The 20,552-nt window shown below is 45.2% G+C and overlaps 1 protein-coding gene and 1 long non-coding RNA gene across 2 annotated transcripts in view; one reads left to right on the plus strand and one right to left on the minus strand.

The window, feature by feature from the left end:
• Positions 1-12,561, plus strand: part of NEB (nebulin) — a 424,680-nt gene extending 412,119 nt beyond the window's left edge. Inside the window, 4 exon segments of the mRNA XM_030209286.1 lie at positions 461-553; positions 11,203-11,343; positions 11,452-11,558; positions 12,013-12,561. Coding sequence (XP_030065146.1) covers positions 461-553; positions 11,203-11,343; positions 11,452-11,558; positions 12,013-12,186 — 515 coding nt within the window. The 3' untranslated portion in view covers positions 12,187-12,561.
• Positions 12,227-13,006, minus strand: LOC115474018. The gene is made up of 2 exons (XR_003942796.1): positions 12,854-13,006; positions 12,227-12,797 (listed from the first exon to the last, which is right to left on the minus strand). It is a non-coding gene; the product is annotated as an uncharacterized LOC115474018 (long non-coding RNA).
• Positions 13,007-20,552: the final 7,546 nt, after the last annotated feature.

Below are 20,552 nucleotides of genomic sequence, written 5' to 3' on the forward strand. Positions count from 1 at the left end.
CTCTTGAATTGGCCAGCAGTGAAGACGGGGTATCCCTTAGCCCTGTTGTACCTGCGGCTCCCCTGCAGCCAGCACTTACACAGCCAGGTTTAGTGCATAGTAAAAAAAAAAACATAATTAAATGGGACCACATAAATGTCTATCCTATTTTTATGTGGTAACAATACCCACTTAAGTGCTGAATATTGACTTAAGTGGCTATGTGATAGTTGGCTTAAAATAACCAAATATTCAACAACGAAGCCTGCAGAGGTCCCAGCCTTGAATATCCAAGAATAATGCCGTCGTTGTGAGCTTGATGCTCACCACTGATGACTAAATATTGACCCCAGAGTGACCAATTTCTGTCTTAAATAAACATTTGAATCTGATGATAATATACCTCTCATATACAAAATATTTAATCGTGCTATATTTCTAAGGGATTGCATGCTTTGAATTGTTTCCTGCTTTTCAACAGATCTTCGTGTGTGGCGTACTAATCCTGGTTCTGTTTTTGACTATGATCCAGCAGAGGACAACATTCAGTCCAGAAGTTTGCGTATGCTTTCTGGTATGTATTTCATAATCCATGTGTACTGTTAGTAGCTGTTTAGATACACAATAAGATCTTAAGAAGAGCCATGCTGAGTCAGACCAAGGGCCATTGCACCCAGAATTCTGTCACTAACAGTGGCTAATCTGGGTCTCACACACCCAGCAGATTTCAGAAAGTAGATCTATTTCACATAGGTCATTTTCAGAAATAAGTGATGGCTCTATCTAATCTTCCTAGTTAATAATTTTTCCTTCAGGAACTTGTCCAAACCTATTTCAATTAATTTTACAAGCCACATTAGCGGGTATACACTAATTTAAGACAAACTAGTTAGCTGAAAATTAATCCTCCTTGATAGGACTAAAAGAACCTATAGTGTTCCACAGACTGTATACTTTTAGCCACGGTTAGAAGAGGCTGTGTGGATATTTACAAATATTTATAAGCTGCTTAACATTTTAGATTTTGAAAAATATTCCAAAACATACATAATAAAAAGTGTACATAATCCCCCTAATTCTATAAAAGTCACCAAAAATTGCACATGCACAATTTAATTGAACAAGCCAAATGGTGCCAATAATTGAACTTTTAACAAGCAATTATTGGCACTAATTGGAATCAATCAAGTTGTACATGTATAAATTTAGGCATGTAATCTATAATTCTCTCTAATTGCTCCAAATCAATAGGGTTTAAATGAGTCAATGAACTGCTATATTATCATTTAATTATATGTAGCCTCATACGCCCAGGGTACCTTTATTTGCATTAGGACACCACTGACTGACATTCATCATCGGCTACCACCACCTACCAAACACTGCAGAGAAAAACTCTCCTATTTACATCTAATCATGAGAGAAAAATCTGCAATGTTTAGGCATATGGAAAACACCAATTTAATAAATCTCCAGTTCAAATACTCATCAAATCCTAAATTTGACCCATAAAACTTTATAAAGGGTCTAAAAAAGAAGAAAAAAATGTAATCACCATTGAAAAATTCAAAAACAACAGCCAGGTTAAACAGTTCTGTGTATGCACTTAGCTTTGCCTTGTTCCAGAAAGCTCAATTAAACAACGATTGAGCTTTTTGGAACAAGGCAAAGCTAAGTGCATACACAGAACTGTTTAACCTGGCTGTTGTTTTTGAATTTTTCAATGGTGATTACATTTTTTTCTTCTTTTTTAGACCCTTTATAAAGTTTTATGGGTCAAATTTAGGATTTGATGAGTATTTGAACTGGAGATTTATTAAATTGGTGTTTTCCATATGCCTAAACATTGCAGATTTTTCTCTCATGATTAGATGTAAATAGGAGAGTTTTTCTCTGCAGTGTTTGGTAGGTGGTGGTAGCCGATGATGAATGTCAGTCAGTGGTGTCCTAATGCAAATAAAGGTACCCTGGGCGTATGAGGCTACATATAATTAAATGATAATATAGCAGTTCATTGACTCATTTAAACCCTATTGATTTGGAGCAATTAGAGAGAATTCAAGTTTCTGATATATTGCTCTAAGCAGTTTGAATTGGTTTGCTTTGGCATGTGATCTATACCTAAATTTTATGTGCATCCTGAAAAAGAAGACACAGAAATGGGAGGGTCATGGGCTGTTCTGGATAGATCATGGGCATGATTTTCAATTTCACATATTATAGAATAAGAGGGGTCCACACGTAAATTTAGGCATGGACATTTGCATCACGTTTTAAGCACAGGTTATAGAACAGTGCTTTTTCAGCAACGATATTTTTGGCGCCATATATAGAATATAACCCAATATACGTAAAACATAAATCATACAGGACTCAAATAAACATGAGACACACATTTGACATCAATTAAATTAAAAAAAAATATATTAAATATTGCTATCAACTCAACTACCAGACACAAGGTTGCTTATAACATGGTTGGAATGGAAGGTACTCGTCTGAGGATCCTGGAGAGGGGATGTGGTCAGTCTACTCTTCTTAGATCCTTTAGACCATCTAAGCCCAATCCGGCCAATATTCAGCGCTATTTAACTGGCCAGGAACAGCTATCTGCAAATATTCAGCGGGAGATAGTCGGCTATCTCCTGCCGAATATTTGTGGTCAGTGCAATATAGTTGGCTAGCCACAAATATTCAGTGCTTCGCTGGCTAAGTTAAGCAGCCATATCAGACCACATAAATAGCAGGCCTATTTTTTTGGCAGCAATAAACTTAACCGGCCAGCGTTGAATATTAACTTAGCCGGTTAAGTTAATAGCAGTCAAATCCCTCCTCCCCCCCCCCCCCCCCCCCCCCCGGATATTCAATATCAGTCACTGGAAATAATATCTGGGTTTAGCACAGACTGTGGGACTTAGCCAGCCAGCCTGTCTCCCATAGACTGCATTTGGGGCCCAATGTTTTTTCCTGAATTCTCTTCTCACCGAACCTATGCTGCTCTGGTCTGTCACCAGATCTTGGACCAAGCACAAAGAAATCCTCACCCTGAATATGCCTTTTGAGAGCTGGCATCCCATGGAAACATCTGAGCAGTAGTAATGAGAAAAATAACCTGTGTGGGACGTAAGCAGATGCAACATACATGGGACCCATTCTTCTTCCATTGGCTTTCTCTTACTCAGGAAATTCATGCAGTGGGTGGGTCTTAACTAGTCTCACCCGTTACAGTGGTACATCGGGTCACTAGCCTTGGTTTAGAAACTTCAGGGAAACACCATCGCAACCTTATGTGCTTGGCCGCTTCATGCTCAGTGTAGTTTAGGCAGAATGTACGTTATTGTTTGTGATACAACCAAGTTACTTATCTATAGCAAGTGATCCCCAGGATACAAGGCCTCATAGATAGGTTACATCATCTGATGGATATCACATGAAGAAGCTACTGAAACTTAGAAGAATTCCTAGAAGCTTTAAAGAGGCACCAGTCCATGCCTGCAGCTTCCCACCTATCATTACTACGCAGGATCTTTGCAATGTTTAACAATACTTATATTGAAGACAACTCTTAAGGGAGTGGGTAGGTACGGAGGAGTTGTATCGTGTTGTCCACAAAGAACACCTATTACATATAAGGCATTTGGCATTGTCTAAAGACACACAGGATAGCAAGTCCTCTTAGATGGATTGCCCTAGATATAGGCTGTCTTCAACCAAAAAAGGAGGAACAAAACATGAATGGATCTGCAACAAGCAGACACCAAGAAATGTTTTTGGCAGCGATGAGCCTTTTCAATTTAATTATTTTAAGATAATAGCTTGAACAAAATGGGCCCTGGGCAGATGTAATTAGATTCTAATCCCCAAAGATATTCTGGAAGAATGACTGGCCAAACCTACTGTCATGTTGGGAATCCCTTTCTAAACAATGGCTTGAAGTCCAAGTCATGCTTTGCAATCTCCTCTACAAAGGCTGACCTCAGGTAGATTACTGATGCAGCTATGGCTCAAACATGCCAACTCTCAAGATTTAGGCTTGCACAGGCAAAAGTGAAGGAAATGTAGTCTGCTAGGCAGCTGGCTAGTATATGCATAAAGGCAACTCTGTGTTCACTGGGGTAAAAAGAAACAAAAATCGGTGTGGATTTTCTAAAGGCTTTAGGAGGTAATTTTATAAATGTGCACCTATAAATAGGTACCTAGAGTGCCTGGTAAGAACCTATTTTTTAAAATAGATTTATAATTTGCAAATATTAATATAAGTAAACACACTTTTTACAGAAAAATATAGCAAAAGCATTTAGGAAATTTTCACACAGAAATATGAAAAAAAAACCTCTTCTCCTCTCTCCCCAGGACCACACACTTTGGGGGTGGGGGTGGGGGGGGGGGGGGGGGAAGAAGTCTTGAATTAAATGGAGATAATAAAAAATCAGGAAGAGCAAATATCATTAACAATTATATCCAGCACTTGCATGGGTACGCTAACAAAAAAGTAGCTTCCCAAACTTTTGGTCTCTTTATGCATAGTCAAAATTCCTCTCTCCTATTCTGAGTTACTTTCATAACATCCACAGTTTGTCCACAAGACAGCATTTTAAGTTGTATTCAAAAACAAATTACACCAACAATGTAGCTCTATCCTGGACATCTGACAGTTTTCCAGTACTGCAGAAAGATTTTTCAACTCATAATTATGTACAATAGCTTGCATTTGAGCCCCTGCGTTAGGTCCTGTTGCTACTTTTGAAAAAGTTGGTATATAAAATAACCTATTAAAGGAGGAATACCATTGAAGGGAAATTTGAAACTTTCCATAAGAAAATCTTTGAACCAATCAGCAGGACTCATACCAACTACTTTGGGGAAATTGAGTGCACGCAAATTTAGCCTTCTATTAAAGTTCTCTATCTGTTCAAACTTACGCTGAATCATAGTTCTCTCATTCACATAAGTACATAAGTATTGCCATACTGGGAAAGACCAAAGGTTCATCAAGCCCAGCTTTACCATTTCAGAGACAGTTTTCTTAACTTCTTTTAATTCTACTCAGGCCTGCTGGACTTCACCCATGCAGTCTTGTTTCACCTTCTCCATATTCAAAGTTAACATAGCCACCTTACCAGCAATGTTAGAAAGTTCACCAGTAGCTCTCGCTACCGTGTTGTCTAGCTTCAAGGCCTGCCAAATGACCTCCAGGGTCACCGCTGTGGGATCTAATGTCTCAGTGGCAGTTCCAGAATGCTCACTTATGGAAGACAATCCTTCAGTCTTACCCCCAACACTGTAGGTAGTCTGTATGGTGACTTCTGCTTCCAAACTGTCCTCCAGCAAAGAACAAGAAGCTGCTGGACACAGTGGCTCACTGGAATCCGGAGGATACAGATACCTCTTGCCCCAGAAGAATGGATGCTCCCTCATCCACACTCACAGCAGGGCCCCCTTCTCATGGTTCTTTCGCAGAGTGTTTGGCAACAAACACTCCAGCATTTGCTGCACAGGAGGAGATCAAGGCTGGTGCAGGAAAAGCCTTGAGAATTCCCTTTCACTTAGTATGAAGCATTATTCCCAGAGGAAAACAGAAACGCTACCAGCACTAGGCTAGAGGTACAAACACTAAACCTACCATGCTGCCATCTTGGCAACTCCCCAGGAACCTACTGTATATAGGAATGGAGATGCCTACTTTCCATTGTTGAATAGTAGTGTAATAACAAAAATACACATCTATAATTTTGGCATGAGCATTTAACACCATAGAACTGGTTTAAGTATGTACTCTTAAGTTCAGGTGATACACATTTAACTTGTAATAGTGTATAAGTTATGCACATAAATGTGAGAACCACCCATGCTCTGCCTAGACTCCACCTATGTGAACACCTACCTGTAGAATACATGCTATGTAAGATATGCATGTTATTTACAAAACAGTATTTAGGTGGAAATTTGGCACTACAAGCATATTTATCAATATTCTAATGCTTTACACATGTAATTTATAGAATTACCCTCAGTCTTTTCTAAGTAGAAAGCCAAGGCTCTTTTGCAATTCATAGTGTGTGAAAAATGTTCACTTTTGTGGGAGTATGACAGAAGAAAATGTTAGGATGATTAAGGTGGGAATCTAAAGCCACCTTGGGAAGGAACTTCAGATAAGTGCCCAGAAAAATCATATTATTGAAAAACTTCATATAGGGTGGATCAGCCTGTAAAGCCTGATGCTCATTAACTGCTTGCTAAAGTTATCATCACCAAAAAGACCTACCAGGTTAGGAAGCCAATGGCTCAAAGGGAACTTTTATCAACTTGAATTATAACACTGAAGTCTCAAGAAACAGAAGGTGGCTTAACAGAAGCAAGTCAAGATTAGGCACACAACTAAAGGCCAACTAGAGATGGGTTTACTTTCTTATGGCGGTGGTGACAGTTGCATTAAGGTGAGCCCTATTGGAGCTGGTTTCCAAACTTGACTCAAATATGTAGAAGCTGTTTTTGTGTGGTGCAGGTGAAGGATTTAAAGATGTTTCATCATACTAGAAGCCAATCCTCTTCCATTTGAAATCACAAGCCCAACTCATGGAATTTCTCCTGGAAACCAAGAGAACACTCAAAATACTATTAGACCGGTTCAAAATGGCTATGGCCACCCTTTCAATATCCAGGCTGTCTGGGAGGTCTAGGGACTTGACATTGGATGGAACAGTGGTCTCTGCCTATGGAATACCCCCGTTTTATGGATAAGAGAAAGTTCTAGAAGAGGAGGAAACCACATGGCATTAATCCAATAGATGTCTATGAGAATCATGGTTTCCTGATTCTGTCTGAGCTTCTGGTGAGTCTTCACTATGAGTGGATTTGGAGGATACAAGTACAGACCCTCCCCTTTCCAGGAGGAAGGCATCTGAGACAAGTTTGCTCTGTGATCCTGTCCTGGAGCAGAACCAAAACACTTTTCTGTTCTAAGATGTGGAGAGATCCACTGCTGATATATGGCACTCATAAAAGATCATTCTGTTTTGTGCACCATATATTGTCTTGAGTTCTTGTGAAAAAAGGGTGACTAAAAGAAAGTAGGATCTCTGGTGGAATGGATTCAACTGCATTGGCTCTGAGAGGGAAGAGAACTCCTTGATGGGTACTCCAGATGCTGATACTTTGACCATGAGAGTCTTGGTTGGCAATTGGGGCTACCTTGAATATATGAAGTCTGTATCCTAGATGGACAATTTTTAGAATGCAATGGACAGAAATAACACGGGGCCAATGGTTTGTGAAAAAAAAAAACCTCAGTTTTCCTCCTACTGGAAGGCTGATTGTTAAGGATACTGGAATACTGATTAAATGTTCTTATAGCCTTTAAAACTCAGTCCATGGATTTGGCTGAGGAACAGACTGTGGCTTTTGGGCTTTGCAGTTATGTTATGAGAGCAAGTTCCCTGTTGATTCTTCCTGGATTGAGAAGGCTGAGTGTGCCTACACCTCTAAGAGTAATAGGCCCTCCACCAAATTACCTCCTGGAGGAAGAGGCCATCAGGTTGAAAGCGGATCAGGAGAGGAACTTATTTAAGGAGGCAGCTTCTTCTCCTTATGGAGCACTGTGAGATCCTTATCTCCACAGAGATTCTGTTTATGGTAGGAATGACTACAAGCTTTTTCCATCCAACATAAAGATCTAAAGCTTGTAGTTGTGAGAATCCATGAGCTCCAAAGCTAAAAAACAGACTTACGATGCTTTCAAAGCATCATCATGAGCATCCGTTCCCACTGGTGACATGAATTGCATAGCCTTATCCTGGAGAAGACAGTCTGTTACCTTCTCAGTTTTATGCAGTGTGTTTCACCTCTGTTGGTTGATTAAAAAAAAAAAAAGAATGACATAGGAAGAGAGCACAGCATTCTTAAAAATATTTCACCCAAGGTCTGGGTCTCCCTTCCCAGGGGTGCCAAGAATTGAGACTTGGAGCTCCCATCCCCTTTGAGAGTAGATTCAGCAACCAAAGCATGGTGAGGAAGCTGCTGCTTCTCAATTCTGGAAGCCTACTGGACTCTGAGTCCACTGCCTTATTCACTGAATGCATAGAGGGGTTTGCATTCATATTGACATCTCTATACTGTTAAGGAAGCTTACCGCTTCCTGGGGGAAGGGGGTTGATGAATTGGATAAACCAGCAGAACCCTCCTCATCAGAGAACTCTGAAGCTCACCGTGTGAATCCCAGGACTACTCTGATTTAGACTCGCAGAAGAACTCTAAGGGGAAAGTCAGGTGTTCAGGTTTAGTCAAGGTCAGACCCAAAGTTGAAGTATGCCTTAAATGAAGTCTTCTAGACACTGATGCCCTCTTTTGCTCCAAGTTTCCTCTCCTCATGCACTGGATATTATAATTATCACTGTTGTGGCAGACATCAACTGTGAGGCCATGTCATGTAACACCTAAGCATTACCCCTAGCACCCACCTGGGGTTAACACTGTGGCCACCTGGAGGGTCTGGCCCAGCACTGTCCAGGCCCAACCACACCTGTGTTCATGCCTCTACAATGGCATACCCTCTTCTTGCCTGCTGGCTCCCGCTTGTCTCTGGACAAGTTCTCCCACCCGCAAGTTTTTTCCCCGATGGTTTCTAAGGGCACTGATGCCACAATCCTAAGGGTTTCACAGTTCGCAGAAAACACCCACACACAGACCGAGAACACAAACTGCCAGGATTCTTAGTCAGTCCAGGACAACAGCGCTAATAGGTTTATTATCTAAAAAAAAAGTAGAACAGTGAACAGTAAAAGTTTAAACAGGAACAGGTAAAACAACAAGGATTTGGTGTTAAATCTAGCTGAACATTTTTTACTACCTAAGTAGTACCTGAGGTCAGAAAAAAGAAACTTATCACAGGAATTGAACAAGTTCTCTATCCAGAGGTCTACTCCCTCCACACTCCAACCAAGTCCAGCACTTTGAGCTAGGTCTTTGGCTTCAGGGCCAATCAGGACACAGAGCATTAACACTACAGATGTTTGACCAAGGGCACTGCGAGTTACTTTTCCCTACTCTGAAGGGAAAAAGTGTCATAGGGCAGTAATACAAATCACAAACCATGCAAGCCCTCTGTTTTGCCACAGGCCCTTCAAGCTCTTAGCATTTAACTTCCTTTAGGAATTGCATGTTTTTTTTTTTAGGAGCAGCTGAAAATTCCTCTGCATTGATACATGTTGTTGACACTGAGGTGTTGTGTAGAGCAAGGGATCCATTCCAGTCTCTCATCGATCTTCCTATTGGCACTCTTTAAAGAGGAGTTCAATCAGGGGTGGACTGACAGTGGTTGGAGCCGCTGCACTGCCGCCCCCTTCTGCATATTAGAGCCCCCCCCCCCCTCAGTTGTTGCTCTCCTCCCACACACTACAGACCCCTGAGCCAAAGTGGGCCCTCCCTGGTTCTACCTTGAAGGATCCTCATGGTCTAGTAGGTTCTTTGGGTGCAGGAAAGAATCCCACTCTTTCCTGCCTGCTATCGCTACTGTGCCCAGCACCAGTGTGCTTTCAAAATGGCTGCTAAGTCTTGTGGGTCCCGGCAGTCATTTTTAAAACATGGCAGCGGCAGCAGGCAGGAAAGAGTGGGATTCTTTCCTGCCCTAGCAGAGGCCACTAGACCACCAGGACTCTTCAAAGGTAGGACTGGGGAGAGCCCACTGAGGCTGGGGGGGGGGGCTATAATGTGTGTCAGTGGTGGGCCCCCTAGAACTTCCGGGCCCTCAGGCACTGCCCGGTTGCCCAACTGGTCAGTCTGCCCCTGGTGCCAATGCAAGGGTTGCAGAGGGGCCGTTAGGTGAGTTCACATCCTTCTGAGCCACCTGGGGAATATTGGTGACCCCTTTTAGGGGCCCTTGAGGCTGTCCTGACCTTGCCAGCATCAAAGAGGGGAAAACAGTTTTTCAGGCAAGGTCAATTAAAGGTTACAGCAGTAGCTAATACTTTAGCTTTGATGACACTACGACCCAGTGGGGTACAGTACAAATGCTTCTTAGCTTAAACCCAGTACTCAAAATGATAAGTCCCCAATGTTGATGAAAAAGGGTTGAATCCTACCTTGTATTGGAATCAGTCATTATCTGGTCCCAGTGAACTATTATCAACATTCAACGTCAAGGGTGAGCAATGCACTTCCAATATTTATGGATTCCCAGTTTCTGGTGCACCTCCTGGACCCGAGAGATACCTTCAATGTAGATGTCACTGAACCAAACTTAAACGTAGGAAATATGTTCTCATGTTGCACTTCATGGTTTTGAATCACTCTTATCTGATAAGAAAAAGGACACAAATAGGCTTCGTGATCAGGGTCAAGGCACAGCAAGTACCAGTTATGAGTATCTGCACCGATATGGTCTTGCCATGCTGTCTGCACTTCTTAAAGCCACTGGGGGATTTTTCTTTTTTTTATACACCATGGAAGAAAATAGCTGCTATGAAATCAAATGACTTACTTTTGAAAAATAGGCCGACATGGGATACCCTAAGCCCAAAATGGGGCAAGAAGAGGTAGATCAGGGGACAAAAAAAAAAAAAAGAAGACGATAACTTAGAAAATGCCTTATGTTAACAAAAAAACTCTAAGGAACACCTAAAAAAAAAAAAAAAAAAAAAAAAAAAGTTTGGAAGAGACTCGTACAATAACGAGAAATATTTAGAGGTTAAAATTTATTCAAAGATAGATGTCCATTTGGCACTGAAAAACGGAACAAAAAGCAAAATGAGTGAAAAGCTACTCATGCATATGCTGTAACCTCTTAAAAACTTCTACAAAATTTTCTAATTAGTCTTCTCCATGTGGGCTCCTTCAAAGGAGGTCAAATTTATGAGGGCTTGCTAGTCTGCTTGTCCTTCAGAGAATTGCAATATCAAAATAAAAGTTGATGCACTAATGCGTGCATCAGTTTCCATTTTAAGGCACATTTTGCTATATGGTGAGAGAAGGTGTATCCATTTGTCTGTATGCATGAATGCACAACCATGCATACATTGTAGTGATTGCACTGCATGTACCTAACCGAGAGAAAGGGTTGCGACAAGCATGCAAGCTGAGCAGGAGTGGAAAAAGCAGCAGGTGTTTTGTGTCTGCCTCCACTGCTGATGTGTGTTGTCAGAAGTTGGGAAGAGAGCCAGAAGAGGTGAAGGCAGGAAAATGCACTTATGTACAACATCTATAGCATGCACATTTATTTATTTTTTGCAGTGCAAGCTCAGCGCCGTAGTCGTGAGCACTCCCGCTCTGCCAGTGCATTGAGCCTTAGTGCGGGAGATGAGAAGTCTGATGCTTCTGACCACCACCTGTCCTATTACAGCAATGGTGGATTATTTACCACAACTACAACAGGTAAAAGAAAACCTGCTAGTACCTTTTTTTTTTTTTTTTACTACCCTTGAATGTGGACAATATTTTGTGGAGTGGACTAGTATTACAACCAAAATATTTCTTATGTAGGTTACAAACAAGCTAGAACTACAGAGTTACCACAACAGAGGTCCTCATCAGTGGCCACACAGCAGACAACCGTATCATCTGTCCCATCACACCCCTCCACCGTTGGTGTAAGTGGTTTACAAAACAATTGATTAGCAGTTAGTTTATTGCATTCATCAACAGAATATATACACACAAATTCCTTCTGCTCCTAACACAAAACGTTAATGAAACATATTTTGAAACCCACTGACAGTCCCAACATGTTAACCTAACATGGATTCATGAAAACGGTAGAAACTTGGCCTAAACCTGCATTTGTTACAAGAATTTTGGTCATACTGTATCCTTGAAACTTGGACTAAGTGTGGTAGTGATACAGCACTATTAAGAAATTCTCTACCAAAAGTAGTCAACATGCTTGCTAATGGTCATGTGTTCTACTCTTCCACATGGAGAGAGGTATAGGACAGTTATAGGAAACCCAGAATAATGGAAGTTTGTTCTGTAAAACAGTATGAAAAGAAACTATATATAATAAGATTTAAAATAAATTACTCTGAATGTTTCGTTCTCTTACAGAAAACCTTCCGTGCCATGTATGACTACAAGGCGGTAGATGATGATGAAGTCTCTTTTAGAGATGGAGATGCTATTTTAAATGTTCAGGCTATTGATGAAGGTTGGATGTATGGAACTGTACAAAGAACTGGCAAGACTGGCATGCTTCCAGCCAACTATGTAGAAGCCATCTAAGCAAACAAATAACACAAACCTTCCATAAAGAAGTGAGGAAAAAATAAGGCACTGTATGCACATATGAATAAAGGTGTCCCTAATGAGAAACAGTTTCCCAGCTGTCCTATTATTTTTCCTTCCATGTGCCTTATGTTAACAAACACCCCCATATTAAAAAAAATGTACATTTTCTTGAAAGGAAATTGTTAATACTGAGGCAGACAAAAGTGTATATACAAAAGTGTATACAAGGCTGTATGCAGTGACAACATTTGCACAAAAGATCTGTGAATGTACTTGATCTTTCCTCATATTTTCTGTATTTTATGATATAATGAAGATGGCAAAAGCATTTATCATCCAGAATGTGGATAAAAGTATTTTAAGATTCTATACCGTGCACTGTGTGGTTTAAAGTACTGATGAGATGTATAAAACAAACAAAGGTCCATGGCTTTACCTATGATCTGATTAATTTGCTTTTTTTTTTTCCTGAAAGACTCAGAATGGGAGAACCACCTAAGTCTCTTAGTTCTCTAATATTTTCTTGTATTTAAAAAAAATATATACAATTTTATTTGTTACCATCAAGCACACAACTTCTGAACACATAAAGCATGTAAAGGAACCTGAAAGAAAACCTCTCCTCCCTCCATTTGCTGAACTTCTGAATACATAAAGGAACCTGAAAGCAAGCCTCTCCCCCTCCATTTGCTGAACGCTGAGTGCATGTGCTTTTTTTTCATCTGATTGTTCTGGGGTCAAGATGTTATACACTGTATCCTGGTGAATAATAAAGTTCACATTTATGCAATACTTGTGCTAATTTTAGAAACAAAAAGTGATAGGAAAAGAAAAAGTGTTCTCAGTTTGCTAACACTGACTTGTTTCAGGCACTGCAACCTTATGCTACTTCAATTTTGTAATTACATTGGAACATTTGGCATGATAATGTTTCAGGCATATTTTGATTATGGAACAAATTGTCTGGAAGTTGCAAGATCTGATGGGATTCAAGGTCACTCTTCAGTATGGAGAGCCTGGCTCAACAATCTCAACTATTTTCCAAGCAGGGACCATTGTAGCAAATGTACCTCACTATAAACTAGTCAGTGCCTTGGGCAAGTAGGGGTCCCACTCCAATTATGCAGCTAACCTGACTCCTCAGGAACACTCACAGCAACTCCTGTAACTTAAATGAAGCAGGCAACTGAAAAGTTTCTCCTCTTCTTTCAGCAGATTTCAGCCCAAATCTTCTTGCTAGTTTCCCACCCAAGAAAGCTCTGATCAGCATTTGTTAAACTACACAAAAGGCTACTGTTAGCACTGCCTCTAGACCAGCCCTTCTGTTTTCTTCCAGTACTGCATGACTCTCAGGGAGTTTGAACTCCTCCACCTCAGTCTTCTCAGAAGAATGCAGGAGGTGCAGGCATCACATAGCTACCCTATGCAGGATTTCCTAATAAAATGCATCCAACACTAAACCATTTCCCTGAACAAAAGGGAATAAAATAGAGCTGTGCAGAATAGAAAAGTAGTCATTCCATATATTCTAAATCTAATGGCAATCGGAAGCAGGAACTTGCCAAAGCATTAAACAGAAAAGGAAAACTCCCGATACCACTTTTTCAATTGACTCAGCAGCTTTCTATTGCTTATTTTTGGCTTTTAAGTTCTAAGGGTATCCTGCCCAGGACCATTTGGTTTAATACTGCCTGGTGTATTCCCTATCAAGTCCTCATCCAGCCTAACCAGCACTCTATCATTGTCCAAGAGGAACAAACAGTAGACCTTTTTGGAACTCAGGTATTTATTTATTAGGATTTATTAACCGCCTTTATGAAGAGATTCGCCCAAGGTGGTGTACATCAGGTACAGTTTAACATAAAACTTAATTTTGTTAACAGCATAACAATAGTAAAATAACCAAGAACATAAATACAATAAATGAGGTAAACTTGAAAAAAGTAGTCTAAAACCTAATAGCAGCACTACCGTGAAACAATATCAAAGAACATACAACTAAGCGAATGCTACATACCTGTAGAAGGTATTCTCTGAGGACAGCAGGCTGATTGTTCTCACTGATGGGTGACGTCCACGGCAGCCCCTCCAATCGGAATCTTCACTAGCAAAGTCCTTTGCTAGTCCTCGCGCGCATGCGCGGCCGTCTTCCCGCCCGAAACCGGCTCGAGCCGGCCAGTCCAGTATGTAGCAAGACAATACAAGGGAAGACACAACTCCAAAGGGGAGGCGGGCGGGTTTGTGAGAACAATCAGCCTGCTGTCCTCGGAGAATACCTTCTACAGGTATGTAGCATTCGCTTTCTCCGAGGACAAGCAGGCTGCTTGTTCTCACTGATGGGGTATCCCTAGCCCCCAGGCTCACTCAAAACAACAACCATGGTCAATTGGGCCTCGCAACGGCGAGGACATAACTGAGATTGACCTAAAAAATTTACCAACTAACTGAGAGTGCAGCCTGGAACAGAACAAACAGGGCCCTCGGGGGGTGGAGTTGGATCCTAAAGCCCAAACAGGATCTGAAGAACTGACTGCCCGAACCGACTGTCGCGTCGGGTATCCTGCTGCAGGCAGTAATGAGATGTGAATGTGTGGACAGATGACCACGTCGCAGCTTTGCAAATTTCTTCAATGGAGGCTGACTTCAAGTGGGCTACCGACGCAGCCATGGCTCTAACATTATGAGCCGTGACATGACCCTCAAGAGCCAGCCCCGCCTGGGCGAAGTGAAGGAAATGCAATCTGCTAGCCAATTGGATATGGTGCGTTTCCCTACAGCCACTCCCCTCCTATTGGGATCAAAAGAAACAAACAATTGGGCGGACTGTCTGTGGGGCTGTGTCCGCTCCAGGTAGAAGGCCAATGCTCTCTTGCAGTCCAATGTGTGCAGCTGACGTTCAGCAGGGCAGGAATGAGGACGGGGAAAGAATGTTGGCAAGACAATTGACTGGTTCAGATGGAACTCCGACACAACCTTTGGCAAGAACTTAGGGTGAGTGCGGAGGACTACTCTGTTATGATGAAATTTGGTGTAAGGGGCCTGGGCTACCAGGGCCTGAAGCTCACTGACTCTACGGGCTGAAGTAACTGCCACCAAGAAAATGACCTTCCAGGTCAAGTACTTCAGATGGCAGGAATCCAGTGGCTCAAAAGGAGGTTTCATCAGCTGGGTGAGAACGACATTGAGATCCCATGACACTGTAGGAGGTTTGATAGGGGGCTTTGACAAAAGCAAACCTCTCATGAAGCGAACAACTAAAGGCTGTCCTGAGATCGGCTTACCTTCCACAAGGTAATGGTATGCACTGATTGCGCTAAGATGAACTCTTACAGAGTTGGTCTTGAGACCAGACTCAGACAATTGCAGAAGGTATTCAAGCAGGGACTGTGTAGGACAAGAGCGAGGAGCTAGGGCCTTGCTGTCACACCAGACGGCAAACCTCCTCCACAGAAAGAAGTAACTCCTCTTAGTGGAATCTTTCCTGGAAGCAAGCAAGATGCGGGAGACACCCTCTGACAGACCCAAAGAGGCAAAGTCTACGCTCTCAACATCCAGGCCGTGAGAGCCAGGGACCGGAGGCTGGGATGCAGAAGAGCCCCTTCGTCCTGCGTGATGAGGGTCGGAAAACACTCCAATCTCCACGGTTCTTCGGAGGATAACTCCAGAAGAAGAGGGAACCAGATCTGACGCGGCCAAAAAGGAGCAATCAGAATCATGGTGCCTCGGTCTTGCTTGAGTTTCAACAAAGTCTTCCCCACCAGAGGAATGGGAGGATAAGCATACAGCAGGCCCTCCCCCCAATTCAGGAGGAAGGCATCCGATGCCAGTCTGCCGGGGGCCTGAAACCTGGAACAGAACTGAGGGACTTTGTGGTTTGCTCGAGATGCGAAGAGATCCACCAAGGGGGTGCCCCACGCTTGGAAGATCTGGCGCACCACCCGGGAGTTGAGCGACCACTCGTGAGGTTGCATAATCCTGCTCAACCTGTCGGCCAGACTGTTGTTTACGCCTGCCAGATATGTGGCTTGGAGCACCATGCCTTGACGGCGAGCCCAGAGCCACATGCTGACGGCTTCCTGACACAGGGGGCGAGATCCGGTGCCCCCCTGCTTGTTGACATAGTACATGGCAACCTGGTTGTCTGTCTGAATTTGGATAATTTGGTGGGACAGCCGATCTCTGAAAGCCTTCAGAGCGTTCCAGATCGCTCGCAACTCCAGAAGATTGATCTGTAGATCGCGTTCCTGGAGGGACCAGCTTCCTTGGGTGTGAAGCCCATCGACATGAGCTCCCCATCCCAGGAGAGACGCATCCGTGGTCAGCACTTTTTGTGGCTGAGGAATTTGGAAAGGACGTCCCAGGGTCAGATTAGACCAAATCGTCCACCAATACAGGGATTCGAGAAAACTCGTGGACAGGTGGATCACGTCTTCTAGATCCCCAGCAGCTTGAAACCACTGGGAAGCTAGGGTCCATTGAGCAGATCTCATGTGAAGGCGGGCCATGGGAGTCACATGAACTGTGGAGGCCATGTGGCCCAGCAATCTCAACATCTGCCGAGCTGTGATCTGCTGGGACGCTCGCACCCGCGAGACGAGGGACAACAAGTTGTTGGCTCTCGTCTCCGGGAGATAGGCGCGAGCCGTCCGAGAGTCCAGCAGAGCTCCTATGAATTCGAGTCTCTGCACTGGGAGAAGATGGGACTTTGGGTAATTTATCACAAACCCCAGTAGCTCCAGGAGGCAAATAGTCATCTGCATGGACTGCAGGGCTCCTGCCTCGGACGTGTTCTTCACCAGCCAATCGTCGAGATATGGGAACACGTGCACCCCCAGCCTGCGAAGTGCCGCTGCTACTACAGCCAGGCACTTTGTGAACACCCTGGGCGCAGAGGCGAGCCCAAAGGGTAGCACACAGTACTGGAAGTGACGTGTGCCCAGCTGAAATCGCAATTACTGTCTGTGAGCTGGCAGTATCGGGATGTGTGTGTAGGCATCCTTCAAGTCCAGAGAGCATAGCCAATCGTTTTCCTGAATCATGGGAAGAAGGGTGCCCAGGGAAAGCATCCTGAACTTTTCTTTTACGAGATATTTGTTCAGGGCCCTTAGGTCTAGGATGGGACGCATCCCCCCTGTTTTCTTTTCCACAAGGAAGTACCTGGAATAGAATCCCAGCCCTTCTTGCCCGGATGGCACGGGCTCGACCGCATTGGCGCTGAGAAGGGCGGAGAGTTCCTCTGCAAGTACCTGCTTGTGCTGGAAGCTGTAAGACTGAGCTCCCGGTGGACAATTTGGAGGTTTTGAGGCCAAATTGAGGGTGTATCCTTGCCGGACTATTTGCAGAACCCACTGGTTGGAGGTTATGAGAGGCCACCTTTGGTGAAAAGCTTTCAACCTCCCCCCGACCGGCAGGTCGCCCGGCACTGACACTTGGATGTCGGCTATGCTCTGCTGGAGCCAGTCAAAAGCTCGCCCCTTGCTTTTGCTGGGGAGCCGCGGGGCCTTGCTGAGGCACACGCTGCTGACAAGAGCGAGCGCGCTGGGGCTTAGCCTGGGCAGCAGGCTGTCGAGAAGGAGGATTGTACCTACGCTTGCCAGAAGAGTAGGGAACAGTCCTCCTTCCCCCCAAAAATCGTCTACCTGTAGAGGTAGATGCTGAAGGCTGCCGGCGGGAGAACTTGTCGAATGCGGTATCCCGCTGGTGGAGATGCTCTACCACCTGCTCGACCTTCTCTCCAAAAATATTGTCCGCACGGCAAGGCGAGTCCGCAATCCGCTGCTGGAGTCTATTCTCCAGGTCGGAGGCACGCAGCCATGAGAGCCTGCGCATCACCACACCTTGAGCAGCGGCCCTGGACGCAACATCAAAGGTGTCATACAACCCTCTGGCCAGGAATTTTCTGCACGCCTTCAGCTGCCTGACCACCTCCTGAAAAGGCTTGGCTTGCTCAGGGGGGGAGAGCATCAACCAAGCCCGCCAACTGCCGCACATTGTTCCGCATGTGTATGCTCGTGTAGAGCTGGTAAGACTGGATTTTGGCCACGAGCATAGAGGAATGATAGGCCTTCCTCCCAAAGGAGTCTAAGGTTCTAGAGTCTTTGCCCGGGGGCGCCGAAGCATGCTCCCTAGAACTCTTAGCCTTCTTTAGGGCCAGATCCACAACTCCAGAGTCGTGAGGCAACTGAGTGCGCATCAGCTCTGGGTCCCCATGGATCCGGTACTGGGACTCGATCTTCTTGGGGATGTGGGGATTACTTAGTGGCTTGGTCCAGTTCGCAAGCAATGTCTTTTTCAGGACATGGTGCAAGGGAACAGTGGACGCTTCCTTAGGTGGAGAAGGATAGTCCAGGAGCTCAAACATTTCAGCCCTGGGCTCGTCCTCCACAACCACCGGGAAGGGGATGGCCGTAGACATCTCCCGGACAAAGGAAGCAAAAGACAGACTCTCGGGAGGAGAAAGCTGTCTCTCAGGAGAGGGAGTGGGATCGGAAGGAAGACCCTCAGACTCCTCGTCAGAGAAATATCTGGGGTCTTCTTCCTCTTCCCACGAGGCCTCACCCTCGGTGTCAGACACAAGTTCACGGACCTGTGTCTGCAACCTCGCCCGGCTCGACTCCGTGGAGCCACGTCCACGATGGGGGCGTCGAGAGGTAGACTCCCTGGCCCGCATCGGCGAAGCTCCCTCCGCCGACGTAGTCGGGGAGCCCTCCTGGGAGGTGGCCGCAGTCGGCACCGCACGCGGTACCGACGTCGGGGACCTCACCCCGGGCAATGGGCCAGCCGGCGCCACGCTCGACGGTACCGGAGGCGCAAGCACCGCCGGTACCGGAGGGGTAGGGCGCAACAGCTCTCCCAGAATCTCTGGGAGAACGGCCCGGAGGCTCTCGTTCAGAGCGGCTGCAGAGAAAGGCATGGAGGCCGATGCAGGCGTCGACGTCAGAACCTGTTCCGGGCGTGGAGGCTGTTCCGGGCTGTCCAGAGTGGAGCGCATCGACACCTCCTGAACAGAGGGTGAGCGGTCCTCTCGGTGCCGATGCCTGCTGGGTGCCGACTCCCTCGGCGACCCAGAGCTCTCGGTGCCGACGCGGGGAGGAGACCGGTGTCGATGCTTCTTCGACTTCTTCCGAAGCATGTCACCGGAGCTCCCCGGCACCGACGAGGAGGACGTAGAATCCATCCGTCGCTTCCTCGGGGCCGAGGTCGAAGCAGGTCGATCCCAGGGGGGCTGTACCGCAGGAGCCCTCAGGGTAGGGGGAGACCCACCCGAAGGCTCACCGCCACCAGCAGGGGAAAGGACAGCCCTCACCTGCACTCCTGACGATGCACCATCGTCCGACGACATCAGCAGACGAGGTCCCGGTACCACCGACGCCGATGCAGCTATCCGATGTCTCGGCGCCGATGCAGAGGGCCGATGCCTCGATGCACTGGCGGCCGAGGATGAAGGTCTGGACGCTGACGACGTCGATGCACTCGATGACCCCGGTGCCGATGCCGACGAAGAGCCCGAGAACAAAACGTTCCACTGGGCCAATCTCGCTACCTGAGTCCGCCTTTGTAACAGGGAACACAGGCTACAGTTCTGAGGACGGTGCTCGGCCCCCAGACACTGAAGACACGAAGAATGTCTATCAGTGAGCGAGATTACCCGGGCGCACTGGGTGCACTTCTTGAAGCCGCTGGAAGGCTTCGATGTCATGGGCGGAAAAATCACGCCGGCGAAATCAAAATCCGAAATGACGAATTTTTAGCACCAAAAAGTTTGAGGGAGAAAAATCTCGACAGAGGCCGAAAAGAGGCCTACCCCAACGACGAAAGAAAACTTACCGGGGCAAAGACTGGAAATACGGGAAGGGGCAAACGAAACCCAAGGGGGTTTGTGGAGCACTTTCCGAACAAAAACTAACTTTTCCGAAGAAAAAACACGTCGATTTGAATAACGGACGCGCGAGGTCGACTCTCCGGGGCTCGACACGGCAAAAAACACAGCCGTACCGAGTGCGGACGAAAGAAGACTGGCCGGCTCGAGCCGGTTTCAGTCGGGAAGACGGCCGCGCGAGCGCGCGAGGACTAGCAAAGGACTTTGCTAGTGAAGATTCCGATTGGAGGGGCTGCCGTGGACGTCACCCATCAGTGAGAACAAGCAGCCTGCTTGTCCTCGGAGAAACACAGATATAATGCTAAACAATTTCTACAATAAGGCTTACCATATAAGTGAGGAACCAAGCAGCAGACATATGATGGGAACAAGATGTGTGGTACAGTCAGTGGGATAATTTGCTGGTCGTTGTATAGTTAAGCAAGATATGAGGAAACGATCTAATTTACAGTGTGTGTAGCAAGCTACTCCATGTTATCAT

This window comes from Microcaecilia unicolor, chromosome 7 (assembly GCF_901765095.1).
Source record: "Microcaecilia unicolor chromosome 7, aMicUni1.1, whole genome shotgun sequence".
Classification (NCBI taxonomy): Eukaryota; Metazoa; Chordata; class Amphibia; order Gymnophiona; family Siphonopidae; genus Microcaecilia; species Microcaecilia unicolor.